This window comes from Capsicum annuum, chromosome 10 (genome assembly GCF_002878395.1).
Source record: "Capsicum annuum cultivar UCD-10X-F1 chromosome 10, UCD10Xv1.1, whole genome shotgun sequence".
Classification (NCBI taxonomy): domain Eukaryota; kingdom Viridiplantae; phylum Streptophyta; class Magnoliopsida; order Solanales; family Solanaceae; genus Capsicum; species Capsicum annuum.
Window position 1 is genome coordinate 220,933,885 of NC_061120.1, and position 21,769 is coordinate 220,955,653.

Here is a 21,769-nt window from a genome sequence, read left to right on the forward strand (position 1 = left end):
TTCTTTTTCTTGTTATAGCGAACGTATGATATAACTAACAGAGAAATCGATTACTAAAAAAGTTGATCATAATCAATGTTGTTATAGAGGATGACTATTATATAGACATTTGACTCCATATATATATATATATACTAGCCGGCTTATGCCGTGCTACGCACGACTCAGTGTTGATCCTTAAAATTTTTACATTATGTATAATTCTATCATTTTAAAGTTTTATTTGTTTGGTTGATAAATTCTAAGTTAGATATATAATATTATATTTAGATTGATGAAATTTGTATAACGATATTTTAAGTTGTTAAAACTTTTGTGCATTGATAGTTGATTATATTTTTTAAATAATTTAAGTTCTTAATTATTGTGATTTATAATATTTTTCCTATTCTACTAATTAGAAGTGACATAGTAAAATTATTGTAAAAAATCCTTGTGAATTTTTTTTAAGTGGCTCCATCTAAGACGTTACGTTAATTTAAAACATCAAAAATTAATTTATCATTTTACGTCTATTTTACCTTTTTTTTTAATTAAATATTATTAACTTTTTAATACTTAAATGACTTATAGTAATTAAATATGGGTAATTTAGTAAAATAACGATTGAAGTAGTTGAAACAGTCATGTTATAAATATCTATTTTCATTTTTTTATTAAATATTATTAATTTTTTAATATGTAAATGACTTATAATAATTATTTAGGGGTAATATAGTAAAATCACGATTGAAACAGCTGAGCCAGGCATGTCGAATATGAGCAGGCTGCTTCAGCTTCTTATTGTGACTTCCTATATAGGATACTAATAATATAATTTTTTTAATGCTTAAATAACCATAATAAGTAATTAGGGATGATATATTAAAGTCACGATTAAAACTGCGAAGTAGACATGTATTAAAAACGATATAGCATAATAACTATAAAAAATTACTTGTGAAAATAACCTAAGTGAGCCTCATATAAAATGTCAACCTAATTTAAAACATCAAGAATTAATTTATTATTTTATGTCTATTTTATATTTTTTATTAAATATTATTAATTTTTTGATACTTAGAGGACTTATAATAATTAATTAGGGGTGATACAGTAAAATTACGGTCGAAGCAGCTGAAGCAGACATGTCAGAAATATTTATTTTACTTATTTGTATTAAATATTATTAATTTTCTAATGCATAAATAACTTATAATAATTAATTAGGGGTAATATAGTAAGAACACGGGTGTAGCAGCTGAAGCAGGCATGTCGACCTGCTGCCTGCTTCAACTGTTAAACAACCTCTTATAAATAAGAGAATATATACATACCATTGCGGTAGGATGCATGTAACTCCTTCGTGCTGACAGAGGTCTTGAATTCGAACTTTGAGGCACCTCTAATCTTGACTCCTGAGATTGTGGATTTGAGTCATCGGGAATACAAAAAGGGTGGGAGTTCTGAAAGTGTGACCATCTCATAAATCTAACTCTCGTCTCGCTTCCTTTTAAATAGATGATTTGGCTAATTCGAATCTGTACTCTCCTTTTCAACAACCTTATCGGTCCAACTTACACGTATCTCAATTGATTTGCTATCTTCCACATGCATATATCGACGTCAGGAAATTTTGCTTACCAAGGCTTTACTTGTAATTGAGAACAGAAACATTTTCTTGCCAAAAAAGCAAGAACAATAAGGACAATAAGATGAACACAAATTGAGTACAACAACAACAAATATACTCCATAAAAGTGGGGTCTGGAGACGGTAGAGTGTACACAATTTGTATAATTAACTCAAAGGTGAGAGGGTAGATAGGCTGTTTCGATAGACTCTCGGAACACAAATTGAATAAGAAAGTAATTCTGAGCTGAAAAATAATATTTGACAAACTTTCTATGATATCATATTCTAAATAATCTTTGTGTCAAAAAATACGTACATTTTTCTGTACAGACCTATACAGTAAAAATGATTCAAGAAGAAAAAAGAAAAGAGAGAAAAAACAACCAAAAATGGAAAAATGCTCAAGGGAAAATCCGCGTAAGTTGCTCGGACTCTCCAAAAATGTTGTCGCACCCACGTAGGATCCTTCAAAAACACACGCGTCAACATTTTGAAGAGTTCGAGCAGCATAGGAAGATCCTAGTAGAAAATTGTTTTCCTCTCTGGAACTACTGATTACTCAACCAAAAATTGCATCTTTTTAAACAGAGAATACAGTAAGTTCAAAATCAGGTCTTTTGCATTGATCATTTGCTTCTCTAGAAAAGATTGTTGGCGTATAACATCGCGCTGCTTTCGGGGGAGTTGGAAATGCAGTTCTTGGAGACAATTGTACTTCCTCCATAACGCGAAATTGGAGTTCATATGGATAGTCTCTCATGCATCCGATACGAGGTCCAGCTCCTGTTGTCCATCGACATGTAGACAACTGATGAGCTAAATGATATGACTTCATGCTTATATGTGAATGTATTATCTTGTTCTCCTCTTCCTTTGAAGCTGAAAAGTCTGTATCCGATAAGTAGGCGTATGGTGTTTTGTATCCTTCTGCTGGTGTTACCACGGGCTGCATCTGTTGGGCGGTCTTTTTAAACAGCTCGAAAATGCCTTCCTTTTCCGGTATTTGAACAGCAATTTTGGGTCGTGCTCCTCGGGACTGTTTTGAGAAATGTGGTGCTGACTTGTTAGTAGAATGAATCTTCTTTGTGTCCAAGCTTTTGAGGCTGCTCGCTTCACTCGATTCGCTTAAATCTGGGGCTGATAAGTTATTACATATGTTGGTACCGCATTCCTTCTTGATAGAGGGCGCTTCCTCTTCATAATTGGTGAATTTCTGCAATGTATCACGATTTAAGTTTAACGAATTATCCATTAACTCATTTCGCTACCTAGAGTCAAGGGAGTAACAAAGGCGGATTCAAAATTTTAAGCCGTAAAGAATCACTGATCGACCACTCCTTTCATGACAGTGAGTGCGAATCTGGTAAGGTATATAAATTTTGTGAAACTTTTGAAGAGTGTATATATTTAGCGGATGGACCACCCGATACTGACATCCACCCTGGCCCATCGATGGATAAGACTTGAAATAGCCTAAAAGGTTCTAACGCCAATTTCTGAGTTTTCTCGTTAATCTGTTAGCGTATAGTTAAATGAGTGGAGATGAGTAATCATACCTGAATAACGGAGACATCAACGTTATGTTGCTTAAGAAATAACATGAATGCTTGGAAATTCTCCTCGGTGGGGAGATAATGTCCGCTCTGAGGCCAGATCGCCTATTTTCATGCAAAAAAAATTGGATACGTCAACAAGATGGTTTCAGATAGGAAAAAATGATACAACTATTGGCGAAATCATGGCAGTTTTCTTTACCTTTATAATACCATCTTCCGCCACTAATCTCCCAGCAGATAACGCGGCACCACCTGCCAAGAAACTCGAATGCTGAAATGTGCCTTTTTTCTTCATCCCGATGTACAAGATTTTGGACACGCTTAGCACGAAGATCCACTTTGTCTCCGGTGGGCTTCCCCTCGTATCAAGAAGCCTTCCACTTTGCTTGTATACGAACTTTCCATCCACAATGACAATTTCATATGCCTCCCTCTCTATCTGTGGTTATTCATAAGTAGTTAGTCACAAATAACATATGCTCACAAACATTTCGTCCTAATTCGTGCAGCCTAGAGGCTCACCGGTCCAAGATACTTGATGCATTCTTGTTGAAGTTTCGGTCTAGGGCACCTCTCAAGATTTATTTCTTTACCTTCACCTATGTCCAACCTGTAACGCGACATACAAGGGCAAAACGTCATATATAGTTCTGAAGCTCCTTAGTATGCTTGTATTTCTTGCCAATCCAAGAAAATCTAACCAATAGAAGAAGGGTTGTTTACTGTCAGCTTGGAGCCACGTGGTGTAGTAAAATCGAAGATTGTGGCCATAACGATGTCGAGGATCAATCTGTTCACCAAAATTCATACGAAACATAAATAAAAAATCCCACGATACCGATGAAATTCTGCATTGTCGAACTTTGTTCTTGAGAGTGAACTTACTGCTTCAAGCCAATGCTGCAAAGCAAGTTTACGTGCTTTCCCGTCTTTGGACAGACCTTTACCGACCTACTAACACACGCAAAGTCCTAAAATCAGAACTTAGAGAAACAATGAGCTGCGAGGGAGGACATAAACGAAGGTTAAACCATACCTTAGCAACTCTAGTTATTGCTCGTGACCAACGAGAAACAGCAGTTTGAGGTTTCTCAGTGTCAAAGTATGATATAGAACTTTGGTTGAGTTCAACGGAATCCAATAGCTTCCACCTGTAGATTACATCAAAAGTTCGATAGTTAATGCAGCGTGAGTGAAGGCGTGAAATGGAACGACAAATATCCACAACGACAGTTTCCACTACTATACCATCTATGTTCAACTAGCACAGCACAATCAGCTAGCTGTCTTCGTGTACGAAAACTTTTATATGTCTTCTGCAACTTTACAGCAGCCTGATCTCTTTGTTTTCTGAACTCTGCTGGTAGCATCCTAGTATCTTTATCGGAGATGCTAGGCAATTTCGGAGAAATTTCAGCCGTGTTCCACGGGTTGTCTGATCTAGTGATCTTCTTATCCTCCTTATCGGAAATTAGAGTCCTCAATGCAATCTTGGCCTCGAATTCCCTCCTTTTATAGGTAAGAGTTCCCTCAAGGATCATATTTCCGGAACCAAATGACTTCATGATTTTCGACTTTCTAGTAATTTGATCATTGAAATTCCTGGGCTGTAATGCATTCCTCATATCATCGCTTCCTAAACTTATCGTTCTCACCAAATACGATTCAACCCGACTATCCAAATCCTCAAAATTGGCAAAAGGACAGGAAAATGTAATTCCCATCTTCCCTGCAAAAATTTTACTAGGATGTTATGTGTCAAGTATAAAACCTCAGAAAATGAACATCTGCGAAATTAAAAAAAAGGCATACGATATTAATTTCACCGATAATTTTTTAAGTTTATGACGCTTTTACGCTGAAAAAATCTAACAAGAGAAACTATTCTCTGTAGTTAGGGGGCAGCCCTATGCACTAAAGCTACCGCTATGCGCGATGTCCGAGGAAGGACCCACCACAAAGGTGTATCGTACGTAGCCTTACCTTGCATTTTTGCAGCCCCGTGACCTCCTGGTCACATGACAACAACTTTACCAGTTACTCCAAGGCTCCTCTTCAAGTTTACAACAATTGCCAAACTCAGTAAAAGAACAACAATAACGCTGCAGTCCTAAACCAAACCAACCAGCGTCGTCTACATGAATCTTCACTGTTCATGTTTCATCATTTAAATTCATCTTAGGCCAACATTATACAACAACAACATACCCAATAACAATAACGCTGCAGTCCTAAACCAAACCAACCAGCGCCGTCTACATGAATCTTCACTGTCCATGTTTCATCATTTAAATTCATCTTAGGCCAACATTATACAACAACAACATACCCAATGTATTCCCACAAAGTGGGGTCTGGGGAGGGTAAAGTGTACGCAGTCGGAACACGTCGCTTGTACCGTCACTACCAATCAATGGGACACGCCGCTTGACCACCACTTGTCAAGAAGACTTCTTTCAACACAAGACATCAACCGTAGATCTCAACTACTAGGTCACTTCCACTTCACATGATCTGCCACCGCTGTTATCACCCAATGGGACACGCCGCTGGACCATCACTCGCTAGGAAGACTTTCGACACAAGGCACCACCTGCAGATCTTCAGTCTTGTTTGACACCGGGAACTTCTCGCCAAACACAGTCCACTACTCCGACACACCCAAACCTAGGCTCTGATACCACTTGGGACCACGTGCAACTTCATCCAAACTCCGCACTAGTATGATATTGTTCGCTTTGGGCTAAGCCTTCACGGATTTGTTTTTGGAAACCTCCCAAAAGGCCTTATACTAGTGGAGTTGGGTGACACTTTTAAATATTGGACATGTATACTCTATTTTTACCGATGTGGGATTGATTTGCTTCCCAACAGGACAGATAACAAATACACAACAACAATAGCATACCCAGTATATTCCTATCAAGTGGGGTTTGGGGAGGGTAAAGTGTACACAGTCCAAAACCACTACCTCAGATGAAGTAGAGAGTCTGTTTTCGATAGACTCCCAGCTCAGGACAGATAACAATATAACAAACAAACCACATAAGCGCATACATCCACACAACAATACTATAATAACAGATAGAAAAGGGTAATAACTAAAACAAGACACACATAAGATGATACTAAAAATATGTATTCGAAAAACATAGGTATCACCAATACACCACAGACGTAATCCTACACACTAACCCTCTAGCCTAATCTGCTTACTCCACACCTTGTTATCAAGGGTCATGTCTTCCGTAAGTTGTAACTGCTCCATGTCATGTCTAATCACCTCCCTCCAATACTTCTTAGTCCTACCTCTACCTCGCCTAAAATCATCCGTTGCCAGCCTCTCACACTGCCATACTGGAGCATCCGCGCCCCTCCTCATCATATGCCCAAACCATTGGAACCTCACTTCCCGCATCTTGTCCTCCACTGAAGCAACCCGTATCTTCTCCCGGATAATCTCATTTCTAACCTTCTCTCTCCTGGTAAGTCCACACATCCATCGCAACATTTTCATCTCCGCCACCTTCAACTTCTGTATTTGGGAGTTCTTAACTGCCCAACACTCCGCTCCATACAACATAGCCAGTCGAACTACTACTCTGTAGAACTTACTTTTGAGTTTAGGCGGCACCTTCTTACGAATAACAAATATAACAAACAAAAAACATGAAAGCAAGCAACAACAAGGGATATCACGCTGCTAGATAATAAAGGAAATAAGACACCCACAAAGTAATATTATAAACTAGTTATACGAAATCATAGGCATCATCAAAAACACCATGAACGAGAGGCTATAAGACACTACATGCAAATATACAAACAGAGTACTCTTCCCTACTATTACTACACCAAAACACCATGAACAAGATGCTACAAGAGATACAAGCAGAGTACCCTTCCCTACTATTACGATCGTACTACTGCCTACTATAGCCATCTACCCTAATCCACGTACTCCACACCTTCCTATAAAGGGTCATGTCATCTGTAAGTTGTAACTGCATTATAGTTTACATGCATGTGATGCGAGTGTTCATCATTTTAATGGCCCCATTGATGAATTCGAATACCAACCTACCCAAAAACACAGCTTATATATCCAATGGAACAATTCCAAAATATAACATGTTACGCCAACCTTCATATTTAAAAAGGCAAACCAGTGCACTAAAGCTCCCATAATGCGTGACACAAAATAGGGTTCTGTTCAAAATTTGGCCTAAAATATAGTTTTGCATGGAATTATTCAACGTAAAACCATTTGCCAATCTTGAAAACAACATGAAACAATGTTAAAAAATCTATATTTTTTTATACATCACAATATATTAAAAAAGGGATTATGAAAATTTGACAAGGAATGGAAAAATAATCTACCTTCATTTAGTGATTTATTAGATAGTCGGAAACAAAAGATCTTGAATACTATTCAAAATTCAGAATCACTGCATGAAAAAGAAATGAAAGGGTGCAACATTTTACCTTAATTAACAATACATACAAGAATGACAATTTGAATAATAGGGTTGAATCTTTTGGAATGCAATGGGAACTAAGACAACAAAGAAAAAGAAATGAGAGGAAACTAGAAAAAGAAAGATTTTTTTTTTGTTGGTGAATAGAACAAAATTTGAGATATACCGTAAAATGTGTTTTTTCTTAAGGGAAAATGAAAAGAATTTTGCAAACTTCACTCATTCTCATGTTTACGTCAAATAAATGAATGCATAATATATACGATAAAAACTTATTTATAGTCAATATTCACGGTAGATTAATGGTAACTCGACACATTTCTACTAAAAAATAGGTACTGAATGGTAACAATGAAAGACCATTTCAACGTATACCTATCTTTGAGATGTTTGCTATGCATTTTCTAGGTACAATGTACGTTCGTTTGGTTTGTTTAGTTGGTAGCTATATCATGAAATTAGTTAAGGTGCGCGCAAGCTGACTCAAATATCATAATTATAAAAAAAAATTCTATAAATCTCAAGCCAAGAACGAAGCAAAAAATCAATTATATACATATTATACATCAGTCATATATGTATCGACTATCTTTAATTTAAACGATTAAATGACCGGTTATTTATGTTCATTCTTCCCAACCATTTTTATTGTGTAATTTTAATTGCAAACAAAAATGAAAAAAAAATAAAAATCTTTAGGGACTAAAATACATATTATTAAGAAATATAGAACCCTGATTGTAATTTTTCATAAATAATTTCCCTTCTGAACCATTAAATCCTAAAACCCTATATAGAAAAGCCCTTTCTTTGCTCAGCTGGTCAGCCAGTTGCTCCGCCGTCAACCACCGCGCCGCCGCTGTCCCTCTTCCTCTTTGTATGCTCCGACTCTCTCTCTCTGTGCAATTACCCTTTTTGTCAATTTTCTTGTTGTCGTTGTTGTACAACCCGCTCATCCCCCACCCCCATGTAGTTCCTCAATAGTTGAGATGGATTTTGTTTATGGGTTGTGTTTTATGCTATAAAGATTGTATCTTTGTTGTGTAACTTAGTGGTACTTGTTTATTTATTTATAACTGTGGTGTCTGGGCTAGTTTGTGTGCGCCTCGTCTAAATTATTTATCAGGATATCTGCCACTTTCTACTAGCGATGCATATTAGGTAACTTGGTCCACTAAGACTAGGAAAGATTGGGAGAATCACCCAAATACACACACACACACACACACACACAAAGGTAGTTCCTCAATAGTTGAGCTCGAATTTTTATGGGGCTGTGGATTTTGCTATAAATATTTCATCTTGCTCGTGTGCACCTCGACTAATTACTTGGAATGCTTGCCTCACAGCAACAATAGATATTAGGTAACTTTGTCCACCAAGGCTAGGATAGATGGGTCTGTTGGGATTTGAACCTGAAGACCTTAGTTTCGGTTCTCAATTCACTTCGTTAGTCTAGTATTGCTTATTGAATCACTTTTGTCCTTGTTAGTGTTTTGGTGTATAATTTTCTTGTTGTTGTCCCCAAAACCCAACCCAAAGGTAATTGCTCACTAGTTGAGCTAGAATTTGTATGGGGTTGTGTTTTCTGCTATAAAGATTATATCTTTGGTGTATAATAGCTCTAGTGTTGCTTAATTGAATCATTTTGTCCTTGACTAAAATACTTAGAATGTCTTCCCCCGCAATAACGATAGATATTAGGTAACTTTGTCCACCAAGGCTAGGACAAATGGGAAGAATCACGTAGTGTTTTTGTCTCCTTGGGATTTGAACCTAAGGACCTTAGTTTCAGTTCTCAATTCACTTTATTACTCTAGTATTGCTTATTGAATCACTTTTTTCTTTGTCAGTTTTTGGTATATAATGTTCTTTTTGTTGTCCCCCCAAACCCAACCCAAGGTAATTGCTCACTAGTTGAGCCAAAATTTTTATGGGGTTTTGTTTTATGCTATAAAGATTCTATCTTTGGTGTATAATAGCTCTAGTGTTGCTTAATTGAATCATTTTGTCCTTGTCCCCCCTCCCCCCAACCCCTCACACACAAAAGTGGTTCCTCCATATTTGAGGTGGAACTTTTATGGGGTTGCTTTACAGCTATAAAGATTTGATCTTTGGTGTATATAACTCTAGTGTTGCTTAATTGAACCATTTTGTCCTTGTTAAGTGTTTTGGTGTGTAATTTTCTTGCTGTTGTTGTCTATCCCACTCCCACAACTATTAGTTCCTCAATATTTGAGCTGAAATTTTTATGGGGTTGTGTGTTTTGCTATGAAGATTTGGTCTTTGGCGTATAATAACTCTAGTGTTGCTTAATTAAATCACTTTGTCCTCCCCCTTACCACACCACACACACATACACAATGGTGTTATAATGATTATATCTTTGGTGTATAACTCTAGTGTTGCTTGTTGAATCACTTTGTCCTTGTTAGTGGGTTGTTTTTTATTGAATTACTGCATTGTTATGGTACAGAGTGGAATTAGGGCAATATAACAGGACAACACAATGAGATTGGAAAAATGTTGGTTTTGTTCCTCAACTGTATATCCAGGCCACGGTATTCAATTTGTTCGAAACGACGCAAAGGTAGAATATTAATCTTTTTTCTTTTTGTTGATTTAAGTCACTTAAATTTGGTTTTCATTACTTTTCCATGTTATATGCTTGCCATAGTTAGGTTTAAGAAAATGGTACTTAATTTGCTGGACTCATTGTTTTCTGCAGTGAAATGATAAAATAAGCAGATTTCAAGTTTTGAGTATTCCCAAAAATCTGACGAAATATCGTGCTATAATGCATACTTTATTGTTTGAGCTAACAATAAACTTTCATGAGCACTTGCATTTAGTTCTAGAGCTCAAAAGATGCATCCATAAATTGAGATAAACATGCCATTACTCTGTGTGAGCTCTTAGTGAGGATTGCTTGAGTTACTAGGGGAAATCCTGAAGCGGGTCAGTCGTGAACTTTTTATTCATGTAAATGACACTGTTTTAAGAAATCTATCCAAGATTATATTCAATCCCTCAATGTAGTTTTCAATATCGTTCAACAACTACTAATTATAAAGTATACCTTCACTGCCAAAGTTACCTTGTTCTATATTTAGTAATGTTCAAAAAAAAAAATAAAGTATACCTTCACAAAGCCAAAATAGAAACTCATTCATATAGGTCTCCAGTAATAACGGTTCACTCCATCTAACCTAGCACTGGTAGTGTTGTGGACTAAACACTTGAATATTGTTTCAGAAAATGAATTGTTCTGAATTCTCGGCTGTTCATCAAGTAAAGGAAAAGTTCTCTGTTTTCTTGTTGTGCAGATCTTTCGGTTCTGTAGGTCTAAGTGCCACAAAAATTTTAAGATGAAGAGGAATCCACGTAAAGTTAAATGGACTAAAGCATATAGGCGGCTGCATGGAAAGGACATGACACAGGTAAACAGGGTCACTTTTTTTTCCGATATAATCTATGTGCTTTTATTGGATACTAATCTTTGTTATTTTCTTTTGGATACTGAAATTCCTTGACGCTCTGCTAATTTTCATTTGAAGGACTCAACATTTGAATTCGAGAGGAAACGTAATAGGCCGGAGAGATATGACAGGAACGTAACTGAGAACACTTTGAAGGCCATCAAGAAAATTGATAAAATCAGAGTCGATAGGGAGGAGAGACATATTGCTAAGAGGTTCCTTAGACCGTGCTTCACTAATTTCCATTACTTTTTATTCATCATGTCCTTTTCTTGCTATTAACATTACTTGGCAAACCTTACAGGATGAAAGGAAAGAAAACCAAGGAGCTGAGAGAAGCAGCGAAGGAGCTCGAGCAGAGCATTTACTTAGTCCCGGTTCCAGAAAAGCCACCAGTTACACTGCCTGACAAGGTCCCGGTTCCTCCAAAGCAGTCGGAGGAAAATCGCATGGAGGAATGATTATTTTGCTTCGTATACTCTATATTCTCAAACTAAAACACATATCATTTCATGCTTATTTTTACGGAATGTGTAATGTTTTGCTTTCCCCAACTTCCCGAATTTGTATGGTTTGGCAACTCAGTCTCGTGAGTATTGAAACACTCTTATTATAATGATCAGAACATAGAAATTTTGAACTTCCCATATGAGGATTTGGATGAGTAACTAGAGCCACATAATATGTCTTCCACAAGGTTCCTAGTTCAGATATTTTCTTGCTGAGGGTCTAGGCGAAACAGTCTCTCTACCTCTGTGGTAGGAGTAAGGTCTGTGTACACTGTACCCTTTGAGACGAGCATGTTGTTGTAAGGTTCCTACAAAAATGTTGTGATGGTCTAATTTCTACTATTGGCCTTGTTGCTGGCTTCTCTGCACTTGTGTTTATGCATTTCTGCAAATCAAACAAACAAAAGAGCTTTTTGCCCACTGTATAACATAACATCCCATCAGAAACAGTGAGAGCTATGTATAGGCTTCGATTAAATATGGATGAACGATCATCTCTCGATAAGTAATCTTTACGATCTTTTAAAACGACATAGAATGCAAGATATCATGAGAAAATAAAGTTATATATTAGCTATTAAATATAACGAAAGAAGAATTGAGAACCGAAAGAGGTGAAAGAAGAATTTTGGAATTTAGAACCAAAAGAGAATTCAAAATTTAAAGTTTATAGAATCCTACAGGACACTCAAGTTCAATATTGAGCTAATATAATAATAATAATAGTAATTGTGTTCACAATAAAGTATTTTCTAGAAATTACAAATAGAGATACAAGTCTCTGGGCAAAAGCTGTTGGGTTCACGTGGATACGTGGGTTATAGTGTTGGCCCACCTCTGCTTGTTACCTCCCATCACGAGCATAGGTATCAGGCAAAGTTCGAGCTAACTTGGATGCATTTTGGACTTATCATCGAGTACTTAATTACTACCTTCCTAGTTATGGATTCATTGACAAAGCTTCTGCCATCACTCAATTGAAGCTTTAGATTCGCTTCCATCTTCTTCGTGAGTTTGGAGATTACAAAAGAATAGACATTACAATATTTAATTGAAAGACACATTTGGAGGCTACTTCAAGTGATGAACATAAATGAGTATCTGAATATTGCTATTACTATTAAGTTAAGATGGAAAGAGAGCAATAGAGTTAATTAGTTATACAGCCAGCTAGCACCACAAGACAAACCTTAGAATTGAACCTCTGATGTATCCATTCATTCAGATCAACTACTTTCAGTTCTTCATCATCATAGTTCACAATTTCGAGTCTCAGTGTACTCACAGAGCCCTGTTGGACAAACGTCTTCATTTCAGGGCATTTACGAATCTTCACAACTCTGAGAAATGGAAATTCAAGAGCACGCTTTGTCCGAAAGAAGTGCCCCAGCTTTGACAGCTCGTAAAGGCACAGCTTTTCCAATAGGGGAAATAAGGGCTCATTACTCATTTCTTCTCCTTCTTCTGCTGCTGTGATCACTTCTTCCATTAATGGGCAATTTTCTATCTTTAGTTTCCGGAGTTTTAGAACACCTCTGACTACGGATGGAGACATCAAGTTTCTCAATTTTTCACAACTATCTACTTCCAATTTTTCAAGCCTTCTGAAGTAGGCAGTTGGAAGTTGGTGAGAGCATAGAGCAGGTATGCTGTGAGCCCCATTGATAAATAGTTTTTCCAGATTGGGACAGGAAACCTGCAAATAGTGAAGGGACAACTCCATTTAGATTTAGCTTTAATTTGACTTATATTATTCGGAAGTTGGTGAGAGCCAAACGTTGAAGGAATGAAGTATCAACTCCATTTAGATTTAGCATTAATTTGACCTACATTATTTGTTAGTGTTTTATTGTTGTGTAGAAAACTAGTAACTTTGAAAGCTGAAAGAGCGGCAATGTAGAATTTGGTATTGAAAATGAAAGATCAGAGAGCGAAAATGGAGAATTTGGTATGAAAATGAAAAAGTAGCAGTGTTGAAGAAGAATTTGATGTAAAATGAAAGCTTAAAGAGCAAGTTGTAAAGATATGGAGCCCTGGGCCTAAGCTAAGCCCAAAAGCTACCTCAAGAGGAAAGGATTGCCTAAGTCCATTCCCCAACCAATGTGTGACTCTAATCCACTTTAACAGGCCTAACTAGAGCATAGACCGTGAGCTCAAATGGAAATGGACCTAGTTCTGCTACAATGTAATAGACAAGATATAGAGAATAACTTGATATCCCATTCCAGGAGGTAAAGCAATATAATACATGTACATGAGGTGCTAGTTTAGGAAAGTAATACTCCCTCCGTCCTATTTTAGTTGTCCACTTTTCCTTTTGCACGCATATTAAGAAATCATAAATAAGAAGGTAGTTCACTAATTCATCCCTTAAGTAAGTAAAAGAGATTCTTACAAATCTGCTATATATATATATGTTTACATTCCTATGAAACAGTCTAGGTTCATTCTGTAACACTTGCCAAGTATTCAAACATGACTTTGTCCATACATTTTTCTCCAACTTTTAACCAAGTATATTCCAATTTCTCAAAAATGACTACTGATGATATTTTAGAATAATGTCTACAACAAAATGGTCAGCCATTCCACTTCTTGACTACTTAAAACTGTCTACATCAACACCCAAGCATTAAGACTATTTTAAAAAGCATCTTCAAAATAGCATTCTTTAACATCTTTTAAAATGACAGAATGCAAGATTAAATGAGAAAAACAAATCCACATATTGTGAAATATACTGCAAGAAGAATTTAGAACGAGAGGTAGATTTAAAATTTGAAATTTATAGAAATCTCCAATGACCTCAAGTTAATATACAATAAGAATCATGTTTAAAATCAAGGAATCTCTAGATATTAATAATACAGATAAAAAGTCAATGGAAAAAAGTTATTCTGTTCGCGTGAACCCTTGAATTATAATATTGTAGATTCACCTATTTTTGTTACCTCCGTTAACATAGTTATCGGGTGAAAACAAACATTACTATATGAAGATTACTATTACTATTGGATTGAAGTGGCGAAAACACCCCCAAACTTGGCAGTGAATTATTACTTTCATTCCCGAACTATGCCTAGTACTTAAAACACCCCTATGCTTGACTAAATGACTAAATAAAGCAATCAAACAAGGGGTCTGTTAATGCATGACACAAATATGTATAGCACTTAGTTATAAAGTGGCACGGGACAAACCTTAGAATTGAACATCGCTTTATTGAGATCAACAACTTTCAGCTCATCGTCATTGTTCACGCTTTCGAGATTCAGTGTACTCACAGTTCCCTGTTGGATAAATGTCTTCATTTTAGGGCATTCACGAATATACACTTCTTTAAGAAATGGAAATTCATGAGGGCGCTTAGTCAGAATGAAATGCCCCAGCTTCGGTAGATCCTTGAGGTACAAGTTTTCCAATCGGGGAAATAAGGGCTCTTTAGTCATGATTTCTTCTCCTTGTTGTTTCTCTTCTGTAATCACTTCTTCCATTGATTGGCAGGATATTATCCATAGTTTTTGAAGATTTAGAAGACCTCTGACCACTGATGGAGACATCAAGTTTCTCAATTTTTCACACCACAATACTTTCAAGGTTACAAGTTTGCTGAAGTAGGCAGTTGGAAGTTGGTGAGAGCATAGAGCAGTTAAGCTGTTGGCCTCATAGAGTTCTAGCACTTCCAGGTTGGGACAAGAAACCTGCAAACATTGACAAGGTATCAACTCCATTTCTGATTTCTTGCAAATAATTAATAAAATTCTTATTTCTGGTGTGTCTTTTAATGTTACTTTATCACACTAAGTTAAATCATTTTTGGACTAAATCATTAGATATCAATAAAATGTAAATATGTGAATATACAATATACAAATTAGTTGAAAAAACAGGAATAGTTGATTTGGTTTGATTTTGTTAAAAAGTGAACCAAGACCTCCCATGTACACAGAGTCTCTCTAACCGCGCATTTAAAATAGAGGCACTTTTTAATTTTATTTTTTTAAAAAAAATATTTTTTTCACTCACCCTTACTCCCCTACCCGGACCCCCTAATGTCCTCTCCACCCCCACCCCTCAAAAAAATGGCATAATACATAAACAAGACCTTTAACTTGACACCAAATTATAATTATGACCTTTAACTTCACCAAATTAGAATTGGAGTATTTTTTTTTCAGCTTTTGTATAGTTAAAGAGTCTACTTCTGCACTGACAAAGTTAAAGGTCATAGTTATAGTGTGTCTTTTTTATTTGGTGGTAGCATCTGAGTGATTACTAATCCTCCACGTAAGAGCGATTGAGTTTTACGAATGTAAGTTGTAGAATTGGAGTATTTTCTTTATTCAACTTTTATATAGTTAAAGGGTCTACTTGTGTACTACAAACTTAAAAGACATAGTTATATTTTGGTGTCAAGTTAAAGTTTATGTATTATGCCAAACGAAAAAAATTCTTAAATATTTTTTTAAAAAAGAAATTCAAAGCTTTTTTCTTACCCCACCTCTACCACTTATTTTGACACACCCACCCACCTACTAAACCCCCCGTCCAAAAAAAAAGTTTTAATTTTTTTAATTTGTTTTTAAAAAATTCAAAACTTTTTTCTTATCCTATTTGTTCTCCTGTTTTATGTTGAAAACATACAAATATTTTTAGAAAATATTTTTCTATTTTCATAATGAACACAAGAATATAAGTAAGAAACAATTTATTTTCCTAAAAACTATTTTTCTCCTCCATGCCGAACACACCCTAAAAAAATATTTTTTAGAATCAAAAATTATTTTCTAAAGAGTATTCTCTACTTTTTAGCTAAACATTAAAAAGTATTTTCTGAAAAATATTTTTCATTCACCAACCAAATATAAAAAAATAAGTAGGAAACCAACTTATTTTCCATGAAAACATTTTTTAGAAAAATATTTTTCACTTATAAACAAAACATAAGAAAAAAAAAGTAAAAACTAACTTGTTCTCCGTGAAAACATTTTCCTTAATAACATTTAGTTATAAAGCGGCACAAGACAAATCGTAGAATTGAACATTGCTTTATTGAGATCAACAATTTTCAACTCATCATCATTTTTCACACTTTCGAGATTCAGTGTACTCACAGTTCCCTGTTGGATAAATGTCTTCATTTTAGGGCATTCACGAATATCCACTTCTTTAAGAAATGAAAATTCAAGAGCATGCTTAGTCAGAATGAAATGCCCCAGCTTTGGTAGATCGTAGAGGTACAAGTCTTCCAATCGGGTAAATAAGGGCTCATTACACATGATTTCTTCTCCTTGTTGTTCCTCTTCTGTGATCACTTCTTTCATTGATTGGCATTCTATTATCACTAGTTTTCGGAGATTCAGAAGACCTCTGACCACAGATGGAGACATCAAGTTTCTCAATTTTCCATAATTTTCCACTTTCAAAGTTACAAGTTTGCTGAAGTAGGCAGTTGGAAGTTGGTGAGAGCATAGAGCAGTTATGCTGTTAGCCTCTTCGAGTTCTAGCTTTTCAAAAACCTGCAAACATTGACATGGTGTCAACTCCATTTCTCATGTCTTGCAAATAATTAATAAAATTTTTATTTTTGGTGTCTTTTAATGTTATTTTATTACAATAAGTTAAATTATTTTTAGACTAAATCATTAGATATCAATAAAGTCATCTAAATATTAAAAAATTAATAATATTCAATGTTAAATTAACTTGATTTCTTAGATGATGCCATTTAATTTTTTTTCACAAGTATTTTTCTAGTAATTTTTCTATATCACTTCTAATTACTCGTAGTTGTCATAAGTCATTTAAGACATGTATGTTTCGCTGCTTCAAACGTGATTTTACTATGTCACCCCTAATTAATTATTATGGTCATCGAAGCATTATGCCACTTTAATTGAAATAGAAGGAAAAATATTATAAATCACAAGAAGAAGAAATTGAATTATTTAAAAAACATAATAGACTATTAATGCCATAAAAGTTTGGACAAGGAGATTAATATATATTATTTAAAAATTACATAAAAAGCATTATAAATTACAATAGTTAACCACTTAAATATCTAAAAATAATTAATCTGTTATATATTCCACAAAAATACATAAAAAAAATACTATAGATCACAATAATTAACAGCTTAAAAAATTTAAAAGATATAAAATATTTGATTTACTCTCAAAATTATATTAGTGCTACTTAAATTAAAATAGTTAAACATATAATTAACTATCAATGTCAAAAAATTTGGACAAGGATAGCAACATGCACTATTTTGAAAATTGCATAAAAAGTATTATAAATTACACTAGTTAACAACTTATAATATCTAAAAAAAATTTATCTATATATTTCAAAAAATACTATAAATCACAATAATCAACAACTTAAAGAATCAAAAAGATATAAAATATTTAGTTGACTTTCGAAAGTATCTGTTTTATATTTCAAAAAATACGTAAAAAATATTATAAATTACAATAATAAAAAATTTAAAAAATTTAAAAATATAAAATTTTTAGTTGACTCTCGAAAATTTATCAATCTCTCTTAAATTGGAATAAATTTTTTTTATAAATTACAGTAATTAAAAATTTAAATTATTTTAAAAATATAATTGACCTACAAAAATTTGAACGAGAAGTGTAACATATTATAAATAGGTAATTCATAAATATGATTGCTCAAGTTAAAGCTAAAATATTAATTCCTAAAAACCCTTCAAATAAAAACTTTTTCATGTAGAAGCAAACCTTTTCATTAAAAAGAGGATTTGAGTCGGTGATAGCATTGTTGGCTGTTGGCCAGAAATTTTGGAACTCTGTTAATCCCGAGAAATGCATTTCCCGTAACAGAGGGAACTCAATGCCCTCAACGGTGTCACTGCAAAAGTGTGTGAAGCAGCCCAGATATTCCAGTTCCAAGTAATATAAATTGGGGAACTTGATTACGTCAGGTCTGATGTGTGTCCTTCGAGAGGTCCCCTCATCAGGGCAAGCCAAGGACACACAAAAAAGATGCCGTAGATGATCACACCCATTTACTTTCAGCCTTTCAAGTTTGGGGAATGGAATGTTATTCTGACAGCGGATATTCAATGAATCACAAAAACCCACCTTGAGAACTTTCACATTCTGCAACTCGACCACTACATTCTTGGAGCCCTTTCCTCTTGAATGTACAAATTCGCTATACCTCAACAGGAGGCGGATCCAATCACCCAATTGGGTGCTCTCGGTGACCTCTAGAGTGATCATCTTGTAAGTTTTCTTGATTGAAGTATACATGTAGTCTCGACCCACTTTAAGAGCGTACCGTGTCAACTTGGAGGAAAGGCCCAAGTTACTGTAAATCACATCTACGGAACATTCATCAAATGTCAGTGCAGTCAATCTCGATAAGGATTCCTGATCCCTCAAGGTGGAGCAACTACAATCTTCTGCTCTCACCATGTGTAGTTCCTCCAATCGGACTAGTCTTGATAAGACCCCTGGTGAAATCCTCATACGTTCTCTCTGCCAAGGATTCCAATACTCTTAACACAATTAGATTGGTCAAGTTTCTTATCTCCACTGGAAGCTCCTCTAAGTAAGAATCTCTGATGCTGAGAATTTCTAAAGTGACAAGTTCCCCAATAATGGATATGTCATCCAATCTTAAATTAGTCAGACATAGCGTCCACAGATTTGATAACCTCTGAATGGATGATGGAAAGGGCAGAATGGAGTCTCGATCATATCCACTCAGTCTTATGACACTGAGTTCACTCATTCCTTCAAAAAAACCATCCTGTAATTTGAAACCCTCTTCAATACAGAATTTTAACTTCAAAAGCTTCAGTCGTGGGCAAGATATTGGTCTGGGAAGCTCACCGAATTTATTTGCAACAATTGACATGTGACTGTATTGCTTGTAAGAATCTTTTCTTGGGAACTCATCTGAGTTCACATTGTGACTTACCATAAATTTATGTTCACCCTCAGACGCAATATATATAGCCACGTCTCGCACCACATCATGCATTTTGAAATAATTTTCGTCTGAACCTTGGGATAATTAAGAAACAATTTTTCAATGTTTCTAACAGATTACACACCTATTTCTTGCATGTTCTAAATTTTTGACTTCCGAAAAGATGCGAAACCCCATTCCGTATCTAAGTAATTCTTCAGTCCAAATATTACTATCCTCCTCAAACAAGGAACAAAGCAAAAAGACATACCTGGCTTCATCACTGTCTAAGTGATTATAGCTTATCGTCAAAGGTTGGTACACCTTTGTAAGCACTCGGGATATTTTTTGGTGCTGCTTTTTGTAATTCTGAAAGGGCATCCTCCCATATAGGATTGTTTTTACCCTTTAGTGCTCCTGCAACAGTAACAATTGCAACTGGCAGTCCCTTGTATTCTTTGGCAACATCTTTTGCTACTTTAGGAAGAGAGGGATCGTCCACTGAAGAGCCGACTTTCTGCCTAAAAAGGACCCATGCTTCTTCATGAGATAAAATTCCAACATCCGCGGTCTTTTGAGCCTTCGTAGCGACACAAACACCTTGGAGACGCGTCGTCAATGCCACTTTGCACTGATAGTCGTGGTTGCTAACAGTGGGAATTCCAAGTTTCTCTGGATCATCAAGATCCTCCCAAACATCAACCAAAATTATAAGGATGCGACTGCCCTTCTTCATTAACCTTTCACGCAGCAGATCTCCACGACTCAACAAATTGTCTCCTTGCAACGACGTCAGCCTGACTTCTTCGGCGATCTCACCCTGAATTCTTTTCAGGTCTTGTTGTTGACTGACAGTTATCATGACAACATCATCAAACAACCTTTCTTGTTTTGCCCTTGCTCTTACTTTCTCAGCCAGTGTTGTTTTACCAACACCACCCATACCACATATCCCAACAATAATGATCTCCTCATCTCTCAAAGCTGCGATGACCTCTTCTTCTTTGTGTTTTCTGGAGTCAAACTCCTCACCACTGGATAGGAGAAAGGAACATAACCTCTGCCTTTATTTTGAAGATCATTCATAGCCGGTACAATTTTCTTAGCTTTCCTGCTCAGTCAGTGACGTGACTTCAAGTTTGGACACCAACCATAAATGCAACCTCTTTCAACCTCAATTCTACGTCCTAGTAAAACCGCCACCTCAGCAGTAGTTTCACCAACACTTGTTAACCACGCCTCAACATTGAGTGAAACGACTCGTGAGTTTCTCCATTCAGCATCCTTTCTTAGCTGCACCCCGCTTCTGATACCTTCCAGCTCAGATGCATTTTCCAGAGACCTGATGTTGCGCCTATAGTAAAACAAATACCCAATCTGTCGCGCAACTGGCAGTATCAAGTGTTCTGCGATTGGGCTCAAAATAGCAGTTACAATTTCCATAGCCATCTCCTTAAAGTAATTCTTCACTGGCTAGTCTAATAAAGAAAAACAGCCTCTTGTGATTTCTCTACCAAAGTTGTTTTTTTTTTTTTTTTCTTTTTTGATGTTTTTGATTAGATTTACAAGGAACAAGGAGATCAATTTTTTTTTTGAGTAGGAATTAGATGAAAACAGCTTGAGAGTCACTGAAAACTCACACTTGGACTTTAAGGGCTCTGAGGGAAATAGTATTATAATGCCATGAACATACTTTCTCCGTCCCATTTTATGTAGTATATTTTGATCGAGCACGAAATTTTAAAAAGGAAAAAGACTCAAATGTGCCACTGAACTATCAGAAATGGCGCATTTATGCCATTCGTTAAAAGTTGGGCTCATTCATGCCATCACCGTTACAAAACTGGCTCATCTATGCCATTACTTTTAACAACTGGTTTTTAGAAAACAGCTTTGTCATGTGGCAGCATATTAGAGGTCCACATCATTTTAAAAAATTTTCAATTTTTTTTTTTTTAAAAAATTAAATTTTTTTTTTATGCAATAAAAAGAATCCACCCAACTTTTTGATCCATTAAAAATTAGTTTGATCTATGCTTTTAAAATTTGAGATCATTTGTATATTGCCCCATATCAATAGTTTTTTTTTTTTTCCTTTTCTGACTTTCATGTGTGACTCTGTTTCAATATGGATCAATAATATGATCATCTCCCTTTGAACTAAGTTTTACTTGATTAAT

At 35.5% G+C, this 21,769-nt stretch overlaps 3 protein-coding genes across 3 annotated transcripts; 1 reads left to right on the plus strand and 2 right to left on the minus strand.

Moving 5' to 3' along the window:
- Positions 1 to 1,851: 1,851 nt before the first annotated feature.
- LOC107843983 (IQ domain-containing protein IQM5-like) lies at positions 1,852 to 7,884 on the minus strand. Its single transcript, XM_016688434.2, has 10 exons — positions 7,818 to 7,884; positions 7,659 to 7,728; positions 4,419 to 4,899; positions 4,207 to 4,321; positions 4,056 to 4,121; positions 3,872 to 3,960; positions 3,693 to 3,780; positions 3,370 to 3,609; positions 3,171 to 3,272; positions 1,852 to 2,827 (listed from the first exon to the last, which is right to left on the minus strand). The coding sequence occupies exons 3-10, from the start codon at positions 4,892 to 4,894 to the stop codon at positions 2,195 to 2,197; spliced, it is 1,809 nt and encodes a 602-aa protein (XP_016543920.2). The 5' UTR covers positions 4,895 to 4,899; positions 7,659 to 7,728; positions 7,818 to 7,884; the 3' UTR covers positions 1,852 to 2,194.
- Positions 7,885 to 8,371: 487 nt separating this feature from the next.
- LOC107844069 (probable ribosome biogenesis protein RLP24) lies at positions 8,372 to 11,777 on the plus strand. Its single transcript, XM_016688566.2, has 5 exons — positions 8,372 to 8,528; positions 10,128 to 10,241; positions 10,978 to 11,091; positions 11,209 to 11,345; positions 11,435 to 11,777. Exons 2-5 carry the CDS (start codon positions 10,161 to 10,163, stop codon positions 11,589 to 11,591), a joined length of 489 nt encoding a protein of 162 aa, XP_016544052.1. The 5' UTR covers positions 8,372 to 8,528; positions 10,128 to 10,160; the 3' UTR covers positions 11,592 to 11,777.
- Positions 11,778 to 12,279: 502 nt separating this feature from the next.
- LOC107844070 (probable disease resistance protein At4g27220) lies at positions 12,280 to 21,257 on the minus strand. The gene is given in 9 exon segments (XM_016688567.2): positions 12,280 to 13,335; positions 14,840 to 15,340; positions 16,754 to 17,158; positions 18,392 to 19,174; positions 19,176 to 19,694; positions 19,696 to 19,733; positions 19,736 to 19,926; positions 19,928 to 20,624; positions 20,627 to 21,257. Coding segments are annotated over 9 exon segments (4,092 nt in total). The 5' UTR covers positions 21,039 to 21,257; the 3' UTR covers positions 12,280 to 12,789.
- Between the last annotated feature and the right edge of the window lie 512 nt (positions 21,258 to 21,769).